At 41.4% G+C, this 13,097-nt stretch overlaps 1 protein-coding gene across 4 annotated transcripts in view; it reads left to right on the top strand.

The window, feature by feature from the left end:
• Positions 1–1,989: 1,989 nt before the first annotated feature.
• KDM3B (lysine demethylase 3B) overlaps positions 1,990–13,097 on the top strand; it is a 50,499-nt gene continuing 39,391 nt past the window's right edge. For all 4 annotated transcript variants that reach the window (XM_069028653.1, XM_069028651.1, XM_069028652.1 and 1 more), the window contains exons 1-4: positions 1,990–2,229; positions 9,547–9,714; positions 12,142–12,255; positions 12,705–12,810. In XM_069028653.1, coding sequence (XP_068884754.1) covers positions 2,059–2,229; positions 9,547–9,714; positions 12,142–12,255; positions 12,705–12,810 — 559 coding nt within the window. In that variant the 5' untranslated portion in view covers positions 1,990–2,058. The remainder of the gene's footprint in view (positions 2,230–9,546; positions 9,715–12,141; positions 12,256–12,704; positions 12,811–13,097) is intronic.

Genomic DNA, 13,097 nt, shown 5'->3' with positions numbered 1-13,097 from the left:
AAAGTTCTCCAAAGAACATGGCTGCTGTCTATGGAAGGGGGTAGCCTTAGATACAATATCGAAAGGGAGGGTTGAAAACCTGTACAGGTTGTGTTAATTCCCAGGTGTTCCAACACAGGTGAGTGTCTGCATCAGTCCCACTTTTCCCCAATTACGTAAATTCCACAAAATCGGTCCCTGGATCAGCCACTCTGGCAAATTACTTTCTTTGTATTCTGGAGCATGACCATCGGTCAAGGCTGTGAAGGTGGCAGTCTGGAGAAGAAGCCATCTTCAGTGCTTTAAGGGACTTTGGATGTAAGCTGATGGTTACTTGATTTCTCACAAGCTGAAATTGTGGTATCTGGTTTTGCAGCCATTTGAGTATGTAGTTTAAGAGCAGTATCTGTCTTTATGCTTTCACAGTAAAGTAGTAGTTGAAGTTAACACACAGCCCATGAAACTAATTTTTCTAACTTGTAATAGAGGTTGGTGCAACTGAATTAGCCTAGAAAAGTTAGGTATTTCATAAATTGAATTTAATTCATGCTTTATGGCCTATGCTGTCTTGGTCAAGCATTAATGACACCTAGGAAACCCCTAGTATTGGTGTATTTTATCACTGTTGGCCCACCTGGTGCTGTATGCCATTGGAATATCCAGCACCATGCTTGGGAGATGGGAAGTGCTGGTCTGCTTTATCATGGCAATGGGAGTCTGAGCTGGTGGAATGGGAAGGGGCATAGGAGCACTTGGAATCTTTCACATGGTGGTACTATTTCTGGTGCATAGCTGATGATTTTACTGTTTCAGTAAAGAAACTTAAGACATGAGGGCAAAGACTGGTCTTCAAAGAATGTAGTACTGATCTTGGATTTACCACGGCACTCACTTAGATGCAAGACATAATGGCTCTGCTACCATTCAGTAATGTTTCATGTAGGTATTGTACTTAAAAAAAATGGGGGGAGTTAGTAAATCTAGTGGTGTGTAGTAAATCAAAACTCAGAGATGTTGTACAGCACAGGAGGAGAGCACTGAGTGCTGATGCCGCTGATACTCTGAAGTTTTGTGTAGTTGTTCAACTGGCTTTGGGCATTGCCTTACCCATATTCCAGTCAGTACATTGTATCCCTCTAACTAGAAAGTAACAAAGAGGAAATGTCATCTACTTAAAACAACCTGGCACAATCATTTGAATAAATGAAAGTAAAAGCAAGCAATTTGCCTTTGCTGTTGCTAATTCAGTGTCAAATGGGATTCTGCCAGAGTGAAGAAACAATACATGCAAAAGAAAAACCTACTTCCACAAGAGTATCGTTGTTGGTGGGTGGTATGGAGTATAGCATCTGCTCCTCTTTCCAGTTTATATCAGTGCTAGTGTGTCTTTACTGCACAAGCAGAAACAGATATAAAATCGCATGTCATTTTTCAAACTGTAGGATTATTAAGTATTTTGTGGTTGTTGATACTGAAAAGGGGCAGGTTTAGGACATTGTGCTACGCTACATGACAACTGTTCAGATGTATTAGCTAATTGTAACAGCGGAATTAACATACTGATTTTGTATCTTAAGTAATTTCTAAATGCACACGTTTCCAAAATCTGCCTTACTAGGGAAGGCAGAGCTTCGGAAAGCGAAGCACCCGGCTTTGTGCGGCGCTGCCGGTCCTCTGGGGCCGGCAGCGGTTCCTCATGCTATCTGTGGGATCCAGCCTGAGACGCGGGCACTGGTTCTTCTGTATGTTTACCTCGAAATTTAGGTTAAAACTCCTTAATTTCTGCAATAATTCCAGGTTTTGAACTTGGCGGTCGTGGGAGATTCTGCCTAGGGAAGGCTCATATCCACCGATCGGCCCACCTACCCCGCCGCGGGGCTTGTCCCTCCCGACGGCCCCTCAGACCGCCCGGATCCCGCCCGTCCCGCGCGGGGCGTTGTGGGGCCGGGAAAACAAGGTGGGGGGGGCCGGGTCCATCGCGCAGTGCACGCCGGGACGGCGGCGGGCGGCGCTCGGGCCCAGCGCGGGGCAGGAGCCTCTCGGTGACTCGGGCGGCGGCGGCGGCTCTGCCCGGCGGGGATGGCGGACGCGGCGGCCTCTCCCGTGGGGAAGCGGCTTCTGCTGCTACTGGCGGCGGGGCCGGGCGAGGGCGAGACGGCAGGGTCGGAGCCGGGGCCTGCGTTGCCCGCACGGGCCTGGCGGAGCGGCACCGTGAGGGCCATGAGCGGAGCGGTGCCCCAGGACCTGGCGGTGAGGCCCGGGGCGGGAGGGGGAGGCGCACACTACCGTGGACGGGGCCGCGGGTCGAGCCTCCCACGAGGGCCGCGAACGGGCCGTGCTAGACTGGGGGCGGGCGGGGTGCCGTGCCCGAACTGTGTCGGCGGCCCGAGCCCTCCCTGCAGCGCCGGGCCCGCCGGACGCGCTCCGGGGCTGGAAGCGGCGGGCCTAGCCTGCGGCGAGCGCGACGGCGGAGCTGCCGGGCAGGTATGTGACGGGTCCGGCACCGTCGGTGCGGTGGTTGGAAGTAATATACATATGAAACAAATACGTCTGGGACATTTCTGGTGCTGATCTGTCTGTGTGTATATAGCCTCCAAACGTTGTTTTGGGTTTTCTTGGGTTTTTTGTTTGTTTTTCCACTGGGAAGATGTTAAATATTCTCGATCAGCCTAAATTATATATGAAAATATATACTGAGGGCGCAATTTTGAGTGAGGATCATCCATTTGGTTTTGTCTCAGATTTTGTTTTCAGTTGTAGGAGTTTGGGCTTCGTGTAATGTATTTAAGCACTCTTTAGCATTTGTTTGGTTTATTTCTAGTATAGCTCAGTGAACCGCTTGGGTGGAGATCCTAAAAAGAGGATGAATGTATTGGTGGAGTTTCTCTTTGCATATATTAGTTCTGCAGGCACTCACTGTAAGTGCTGACATGCTTTGGAGGGCTGTGTCTGATTTAGTGACCCATGGTAGTGGGAATGAGGTTCTGTGTTTGTGAAGAGTTTTAATTCTCTTTATGATTAGATTTTTAAAAATTAGTAGTTACAATAAGTTTTTTTGGGCTTGTTTGCAGAGTTCCAACTTTGAGAAGTTTCCTTGACATCCATCCTCTAGTGATGCTGCTTTCTTTGGCCTTGTTCTAGAACTGCACCTACAGCTGTCAGCAGAAAGCAGTGTGCTGGTTTTGGCTTTGCAAATCTGGGCAGCTTGGCACCCTGTGTCTGCAGTTGAAAGCTGTGGTTATGTACTCAAGCTGCTGTCTAACTTGTTCAAGGAGGAGGAAAGAAAACCCATGCAGAAAGGGTTTCTTCAAAAGGGAAATGTGTCAAGTGTTTGAGACTACCTGAATTGTGAAAGCGTATCAGGGCTAAAATCCAGCTGAAGAGCCACTCTTGTAGCAGACTGCATTGGACGTGTGTCATCAGTACTCTTGCATTTTCATTGGTGTGTGAATTCATTACCTTCATTCAGCACTGCAGTTCTCTCCCCAGTTCTTTTCATCAACAACCTTCCATTTAATACTGTTTCAGGGGTGTAGCTGTCTCTAAACAGTGTGTTCTCAAAATCTATGCAAGAACTGTAAAATGTGAACTGTGTAAAATAGTCAAGGCAGAATTTAGAGTAATGTGGGACATTCAGTGCTTTCATGGACTCTTCCATGCATAATGAATACTACTGTGATAGTGGCAATGATATACTATCAAAAAAGATTTCTTTTTAAATTCGTTCTGTCAGAAGAAGTGATGACTTGGCACCAAGCAGTCAACCACTGTTTCGGAAATACTCTTCTAAGGTAATAATGTGGACTAGGTGTGATAAAGGCTAGGAAAAATGTATTTTCTACTCTTTGGTCTACCTGTCTGTCCTTTCTCATAGTATCTTATAGGGATGGTTTCAGTTACTAGACTGTAGTCTCACATTGGGCTTTTAGAAATACAAAACTGCAGTTGAATTATCTGCACCTTTCTAGGGCAGAAATCTTGGGAATGGACAAGAGGTATAAAACTTAAAAGCATGTTTGTTTGGGGTTTTTTTTTTGTCTTTAATATATTGGAATTCTGGGAAGCTATTACTTTTTCTGGTAGATCTGAAAGACTTTTGGGTTTTTTTCCCCTGTTAAAATTTGGTTATAGAGAGTAACTCTTAGACATTCTTACTTTGATATGGTGTGGAGTAATCTAATTGTGATTAGTCCACCAAAAAAAAAAAAAAAATATGGTCAGTCCTAGTTGTGGTCCCATCTTCAGAGCATCTAGAAGAAATCCTGAGGAAAAACTATGCTGCTATTAGAAAACAGCTTTGCCTCTTCTAAATGGAAACAGGTATTACCCTCTTTCTCAAAATGTTTACAAGAACACAGTCATTAAAGACCTGTTGAGCTTTATCTCAGTATGTTCCTAATATTGTGAAAGTACATGGTACATGCTAATGGCAAAATAACTCAGTGTGTCACATGAAGGACAGTACTGCTTTTCTTATGTGGAACAGAAGTATGAGAGATGATTGTTTTAATGGATAGACAAGCTCTACAATACCATGAAAGTTAAGAGGCCTGGGACACAAAGTGTTTTGAATAGGGACTGTTGTGGAATAATCCCATGGTAGATGGTGTACAAAGGATTGCCCCTTCTCCTGTGCTCCCCTCCCCAATGTATAATAAGTTATTTTTTCTATGGAATGTTTTGTCTCATCCAAGTTTTTTGTGTCTTGAGTTTATCTATTTCTTACAGTAATCTGCACATAATTGAGTGTATTCTGAAGATATTTTTCCTTGTACATGATATGTAGATTATATGTCTTAACAAAAGCATGTAATTTAAAGTATTTTATTCATAAGGGATTTCATGCAATAAAGTTGGTATTTAGAAATTATCTGGATTGTGGCATAAGCTTAAATACATTGCAAGTATCAGAACCCTGAATTAATCGGAAGTATCAGGGTATTTCAACTAGTTTGTTTAACTAGGTCACATTGAGAAAGAATATCTTCCTATCTGGAGGCTGTATGTAGTAGATGAGGGAGACCCTACAAGACTGAATTTAGCACTTATGTGCTGTTAAGCGGTTTTTAAGTGCTACATGAAAGTCATCTTGAAAGCAGAGAAGCACATGGGAAAACATGCCTATCCTGTTTGTTGTGCTGAGGTGTGTAGAAGTTTTTGTCTGTTGTGCACGTGTCTGCTGCAGAATTTCAGGTCTTTCTGGGACTGAATGGGGAGCTTGGAGGGACTTTCAAACTGTAAGGGATTTTGAAACAGGAGTTTTCAGACTGGGACTTTTCACTGTGACTGTAGAATGGTGGGAAGGTTCAGTGCAGACTGGAGTTGCGTGAGTCTAGGAGATTGAAATTGTTTTCTGTGCCACTCTATTTTTCTACATTTCCTTCCATTCTGCAGAGGTGATCATGTTCCTTGATCATTCTCCCTGGCAGCAAGGCACTTGCATGCTTTTGCGTATCAAAAGAATACATGAGGAGAAGGAACACCAGGAAGTGGTGTAAGGCTTTGTCTCATTCCCTAAGTAATGTCTCATATTGCTGCTGTTGAAGGCAAAACACTGGGCTGGATTGGTGTTGGCAGTAGGCATATATTTAATGCTTCTTGTTGTAAAAGAGATTTTTAAGAACAAATGGAATGTCAAATGTTTCTTCAAGTACATTTTTATCTGCTTTGCGATTAAAATACAGTTCTGTGAAGAAGAGTTGAGTGCAAAAGTAGTGGATATACATTTTCTCTGCTCACTCTGCGATACTTCGTTGGTGGCCTAACTATAAAGTCTTGTGAATCCTTGTTATGCCACAAGGTTTTTTTCCCTGCTGATCTTTCTGTTTTCTCTGTGTGAGAAAGATAGACATCCACACTGAAAAATATGCACATGTGGCGAAGAATGTCTTCTATGGCTCCACTGATTACATTTCTCAGGGCTCAATAGGGTAATGAGGTATTCTCTAATCATTTGTGCTACTGAAATGGAAAGAGCAGGGATGATATGAGGGGGATGGAATACCTCTGCATTTGTAGCTTGTATAAGTCTACAGGATTTATTAAAAAAAAATCTTGGCTTCTTTGTCAGTGTAACTGCAGTAGAGAAAACTCATTGTGACTTGAAACATTCACAAAAGGATCTTAGCAGATTTGATGTGGTTATCAAGTTACAGATGAGGAGTGGGGTGAGAAAGAACTCTATTTCTGTCTTGTTACTGATTATGCTCTTTTGAGGTAGCGGTGCTGGGTACTGACTGCCTTGATTCCTGTGCTCACTCTTGGGAGTCCCTTTGGAGTGTTTCACCTACACTGGATAGTGACATTCTGTTGGCAAAACACAAAGGAAAAATGGGGAGGCTTTCTTGCATAGTCAAGTTTTTTTGGCAGTTTTTGCATGCTTAGCACACAACAACGTCTTCCTAAATTTCTTCCAGAATGTCATGCTTTTGATGATGTCTACCTTGTTCATTTTGACATTAATGATTGTAGTCAGGGATGAATTTCATTTGTTAAGAGTTGCTTAGTATGCTAAATGACATTGAGGTAGGTGCTTCTGGAGAGAGAGTGACAGTTTCTGAGACATTCTTCTAAAGAATTTGCAACTTGAGAAGATTAGCTTTGGTTTCTTATTTTCAGATTATTGAGAAGGTGGCGTTAAGCTCCAGGTCAAAGCTTGTTGATTATACAAAGAGTGTGTGTATCACAAGGCAAATAATCTTAGAATCATTGAATCATCGAAACATCAAGGTTGGAGGAGACCTGTAAGATCATCAAGTCCAACTGTCAGCCCAGCACTACCACTGGGATCCCTAAACCACATCATCCAGTACCAGAGCCAGATGCCTCATAAACACCTCTAGGGATAGTGACTCTACCATCTCCCTGGGAAACCTATTTCAGTGCCTGACTACCTGAACAGTGAAAAATTTTTTTTTAACATCTACTCTGAATCTCCTCATCTCAGGTGAAGTCCATTTCATCTGGTCCTCTTGCTGCAGGCACAGCAGAAGAGACTGGCCCCCACCTTACTGCAACCTCCTTTCAGGGGGTTGTAGAGAATGAGATCCCCCCTGAACCTCCTTAAGACTAAACAAATCCAGCCTCCCTCAGCCACTCCTCATAAAACGTGTTTTCTAGACCTTTCGTGGAGCCTTGTTGGTCTTTGCTGGATACACTCCAGCACCTCAATGTCTTTTTTAAAGTGAGGAGCCCAGAACTGAATGCAGCGATTGAGGTGTGGCCCTACCAGTGCTGAGTAGAGGAGGACGATCATTTCCCTAGTACTGCTGGCTACACTATTCTTGATACAGGCCAAGTTTCCATTCAGCTTCTTGGCCGCCTAGGCACGTGCTGGCTCTTATTGAGGTGGCTGTCAACCAGCACTCCAAAGTCCCTTTCTGCCGAACAGCTCCCAAGGCACTACTCCCTAAGCGTGTGGCTCTGCAGGAGGTTTCTGCAACCCAAGTGTAGGACCTAGTGCTGCAAGGACCCACCTTGTTGAACCTCATGTCATTGTCCTTGGGCAACGATTTTGATTGAGTCTGTCCAGGTCTCTCTGCAAAGCCTTCTTACCCTCAAGCAGATCAACACTCCCACCCAACTTGCTGTTGTCTGCAAATTTACTGAGGGTGCACTCAATCCCTATGTCCAGATCATCAATAAAGATGTTAAACAGGAGCAACCACTTACGACTAGCCCCAACTGGATTTAGTGCTGTTCACCACAACTCCCTGCGCCTGGTGATCCAGCCAGTCTTTTACCCATCGAAGGGTCCAGTCATCCAAACCATGAGCAGCCAGTTTTTCTAGGAGTATGCTGTGGGAGGTGGTGACAGACGCTTTACTTAAGTCTGGATAAGTACATCCACAGCCTTTCCCTCATCTCTTAAATGGGTCAGTTTGTCATAGAAGGAGATGTAGGCTGGGCTTGTTTAAATCTTGAGTGAAGTAATAAAATGAACCTAATAGGTATTCTCACTTATTTGGGCAGGGTGGTAAGCTGTACTTCATTGCTTGTTTGAGTTTGTTTGCCTTTGGTGATCCTTGCCAAGTAGTTTCGGGGGACATGCCAGTGAGAGGTCCTCTTTGTGTTGTTACTTATAAAATCTCCCCATCTTTTAATCAAATTCTTAAATATTTTGCAAAAAATCAAATATTCCAAAGTCAGCATTATTCTAGTAATTATTTATGACAACCTCTTTTCATACAACCTTTGTGATAAGAGAATCATAACAGGATTATTACCTCACTAATGCTGTATGCATTGTAAACAAATTATTCCATGTAGTTATTTTTCTGTGATAGTTTTCTCATTATGTCACATGCTACTGGCAAAGTAGCACAAATATAATAGTGAGAAAGCTATAGGCCCACTGAAAATGGAAAGGTGTTCAGTCTAGTTTCCACTCTTTTGCTGAAAATTGTTGAATTGGTGGAAGGATATCTTGAAAGGTCTGGTACTGTTTCTCAGCAGGGCAGCTTAAGCAGTAATGGAGTTCAAGAATTCATCAGGAGAATTACTTCATGTTCCTTCCCTCTTCCCTTGGACTTTGAGCTTTTGAGTCTGGGGGGAGAAGTAGGGTAGAGAAGTAAGCGGTCTCTAATACTTCTAATAGGGTTTATTGGTAAAGCAGAGAGCTGTCTGTCTCTGTACCTTGTCGCTCCCCAGTGATCTTTTAATGGTTACAAAACTCTGTTTTGACTGTCCAGCTTAAAGTGTTCGTTAACTGATTAGTAATTTTTTTGCCGTTCATCTGACATGTTTGATTATATTTGGCAAGTGTGTAAGTTGTGTAGATGAGAGATTGGAATGTGACTTTTCTAGCTCTTAATAGCTCCAGTTGTTAGGACATGGAATGAGATTTGTAACCTTAGCATTCTTGCCGTGTCATTTCATATGACTTTAACAGTTGTCCTTTGTGATGGGGAAAAAAGGAGGATGATATCTCAGAACAGTGATTTAGATTTGCAGCGTGTGTAGTGTGGTTTATATTGTTACACTTGTAAATAAGGTAATTAAAAAATTAACAAGTAGGTAATTCTCGGTAATCTTGTGTCATCCAAAATATTTGCATTTGTTCAGGAACTTTAATAATGTACAAGACAAGACAAACGTCTGGTTTAGAGTGGGTTTTGTAAACACAAACCTTGCAGGCTGAAGCATTTAGTTCTGTGAGCGTCAGTTAACCATACTGATACAGGCTGTCTGTTGAAGTGCCAAGTAAGAGTGTTGAAATTCTCTAAAAAATCCTCCTGTGAAAGAGGCTTGCACTGGGTCATTAGCTGTATTGGGATGAACAATTCTCATGTCTTTAATTTTGTATAGGAAAACGCAGCATTTGGAGCCACTGATGTGTGTTTGGGGATAAATAATTGGTCATAGGTTAGTAATTGTGAATTTGATTCCCATTTCTTTCGTAATATTTGATAGCTATGCAGATGTGTTCTCAGTATTAATATTGCAATACTTATCGTGATGTTTCTTACTAAAGCTGCTGTCTCATTTTCCGTAAGGATTGTAGGAATGTTTTTTTCTATTAAGTGTCTGAAAAGAGATTAAATACCTTTTAATTTTTTTTTCAATCAGATCTTTGTGGAATTTGATGGCTGTAACTGGAACCAACATGCATGGGTGAAAGTCCATGCTGAAGAAGTTATAGTGTTGCTGCTGGAAGGATCATTGGTTTGGGCACCACGAAATGATCCAGTTGTGCTTCAGGGGACTCGAATCTCGCAGACACAGTGGCCTGCACTGGTGAGTATTTGACCAGAAGCCCTTAGCTCCTCAGAAGTTTTCATCAGCTCCGCTGTGAAACTTGAGGCTTGGATATTGTACAGGGCACCGTTTTGCAGGTTCAAAAGTTTCTTGGGGACGGACTTTTACTAATAGGACTTTCTTAACTGGCATTTAATAGCGCCTTTGGGAAAGCACTGGAGAGGCAGTATGCTTCCAGTTCCTGCCCCAGGAATTGCTATGACATATTTTACAGAAATGTGTTATTTACAAGTTAGTCTCTGAAGAAATGTGTTATATATCTGAAAAGATCATTTTGCCCTATTTTAAAATTTTATGTATGTTAGGCTTTTCTGAATTGTGAGAATAAGCCTTTTAGTCTTATGAAGGACTCTCCGGAGCTCTGTATGGTAAAGGCTGTTGCATCAATTAAGTAGGTATACCAGAAGGCATCTTGGGGAAGAGAACAGACTGCGTGCTGTGCCTGACATATTGAATTGGCCACTTCGAATATAAAAATTTTATTTCCATTTTGCTGTCAGCATTAACTAATGTGACATGCAAAATTTTCTCATGTTTCTTGATGTGGTTAACCATATTGCTGTTTACATGGCAGCTACATGTCATGACACTTGAAAACAAAGCCAGTGTATTTTAGCTAGCATATCTGAATATACCCATTCTGCAAACATCCTGATGAGTAGTATATAGTGATGAGCATTCCTTATATATTTCTTCTCTTAGTGGCATCTGAAGAGGAAAAATTATATGTGAGAATCCTTCCCTCATTTTTATGCTGTTTAATTTTTATTATTTGGCCCTTCTTTTGTTTCTTTTCTCCTCCCACAGTCCTTGGAATACTTGGGATCATACTCTGCTTTTTAATTCCTTTTTTGCGTGGCTACATTGAAACGTTTTTTCCCCCGTCAAGGATTGTGTGCCTTGGTAGAATTTGAATTTAGTGTTTTAAAGGGGCACTTGGGCACCACGAAATGATCAAGTTGAGCAAGTTCATCACTGCGTCTTTCTCTGAGGATTTCTTTATTGCACTTGGCTTAAAGCAGAAGAAAACCAGGCCTTTACAGCAGAGACTCTGGAGAGAGTGTTTTTTCCAGGGGTGAAGTTTTCCTTTCAGTCTATTTCCAGCTTGTCTCCAAAAAGTTACTCCAGTTAGTTTCACCTGGGAAACTGTTTTTACACAGTAACAGCATTTTTCAGTTGATTCCCAAATAGGTCAAAATCCGAGTGATTTGGGTGTATTACCATAGTCTGCGTGCTGACTGTGTAATGATTCCAGAGTATTTCCACTACAACTCGAGCTTTACCTGTAGGCTTGCTGAAAAAATATTTCCCTACTCTGGACATCCACATGAGCATTGAAGCTTTCTCTAGGTACTACAGGCCTACCCAGATAACTGTATGGGAATGGAGATTGGAGTTAGTCAAAGCACCAGAGTACATATTTGCAATGGGTAGCCAACTACTTAGCATTACAATGGGGATGGTATGTTTCAGGGGTGTGGGGGATGGTGGGTTTTGTTGGGATTTTGCTTTTTGGTTTGTTTTTGTTTGGGTTTTTTTGTTGTTTATTTGTTTGTTTAAGATATATCACTTATGAATGTGTTTTCATTCTTCATTGTCTCTTTTTTGTAGTCCTGTTTGCTTTCAGGAAATAGTTCTACATAAACTGAGAAAATAAATTTTTATATTTATACTGTTGTGTACAGGAGAATGGAGTGTAAACAAACTTGATGAGAGCTGTTAAGGGAAAAATGTCATGAATACTTGTGTGTTAAAATCATGTAAGTGTGAGCATGAGACAAATAACACTTCAAAGACTCTTGCTGGCAACATCCTCTTCCATCAGCAAGTTATTTTATAAGGTTGTCTGATTTTGCTATTACAAGGTTTCTGAATCCACTAGGTATTTTTAGTGATTTGCCCTGCATCTTGAACATCAATAGTACACTTGCTATGAACTTTAGTTTTTCACAAAACACTGGCCAAAAATTCTCTCATTCAATAATAAGCATATAAATTCCTTACAGCTAACTTCTGTAGAAGAATAAAACCACTCCTTTCATAAGGCTATATCTGAAATACGTTAGATAGTTTGAATCATTAACTAAAGCTTTTTTTTAACCTGAGCATCAGAAGGTGTTTACCTGTGAAAAACCAAATACCACCACAGGTGTTTTCATTTCAGCTTTAAGATCTAATGAAAAAGTGGATCCAGTTGTCTGTAATTCCTGCTTGTAATGCAAGAATTATTGGCTTAGACATAATGACTAATATTTTGCATTACAACTTGAGCACTGGGAGGTACAAGTTGAGAAATTAAAATTTTTAGTTTTTTATAATCTAAAAAGCTTGTGAAATCAATTGTTGGTGGCATGTATGTGTGCTCAGTCATTTTGGTAACTTCCTTTTTTTTGTTGTTTGTCACAGACCTTCACTCCTCTAGTAGATAAACTGGGGTTAGGCTCTGTGGTCCCAGTGGAATTTCTTCTGGACAGACATTTACGTTTCCTGTCTGATGCCAGTGGATTACGTTTATTTCAGGTATTTGAACTGTATTCAGTTAAAATGTGAATTTAGCTTTGGGCTGTGCTTGTCAGATTAGTTTTGTTTTTTTCTTACTGTTCCACCAACATATCCATCTTTCTCCTTTCACTGCCCTGTCACGTATTTGTGTTTGTTTCCCTGCATAGCCAGGTCCTTACACTGACCTCCATTTGCATGCGAAAAGTACTAATACTCTCTACATTGTTCAGTTGGAGAGCTAGCTGTCATTGTGTAGCTGATAATTGCAGTGGAAGTTTTGCAACAGCTTTTGCATAGTTAATTCTTTTATTCCTCCTGGCATGTTCAGTAATATTTTTTTTTAATTGTACTTTTTTTTTTCTTGTTTGTCATCTCTGACTGCAGTCCAAGAAGAGCTGTCCTGTAAAACCTAATGATTCTATTACCCTAGAAGACTGTACTTTGTTAAAACTGTTTGTTTTTGGCAGATGGCAACAGAGAGTCAAAATCAGATTCTGCAGGAACAGCCTTCACTAAGAGAATCTGTCAATGCACTGATCAGTGACCAGAAGCTTCAGGAGATATTTAGTAGAGGTGAGGTGTGTTTTCTATCTCGGAGCTACTTCGTTGTGCAACAGCTGTAAGACTATGCTGGAATTTGTGAAGGAGGATAGTAATAGTATCTGTTACTGTTTCATTTGGAAGGTCAATTTTCTGTATTTTGCAAGTTCTTTACAAAGAAACATTATTTTATCACAGATACAGGTAAGCAGTTGCTGAGATACAACCAGAAATACCTACTGGGAATGGTCACTTAAGATGTAGTTAAAGTAGGACAATATCCATCTATTTACAGCTTCCCTATTTTAAGTTTTAGTTTT

This window comes from Aphelocoma coerulescens, chromosome 13 (genome assembly GCF_041296385.1).
Source record: "Aphelocoma coerulescens isolate FSJ_1873_10779 chromosome 13, UR_Acoe_1.0, whole genome shotgun sequence".
In the NCBI taxonomy this organism is placed as follows: Eukaryota; Metazoa; Chordata; class Aves; order Passeriformes; family Corvidae; genus Aphelocoma; species Aphelocoma coerulescens.
The sequence above is the reverse complement of the archived record's forward strand: the minus strand, read 5'-3'. Positions and strand labels throughout refer to the sequence as shown.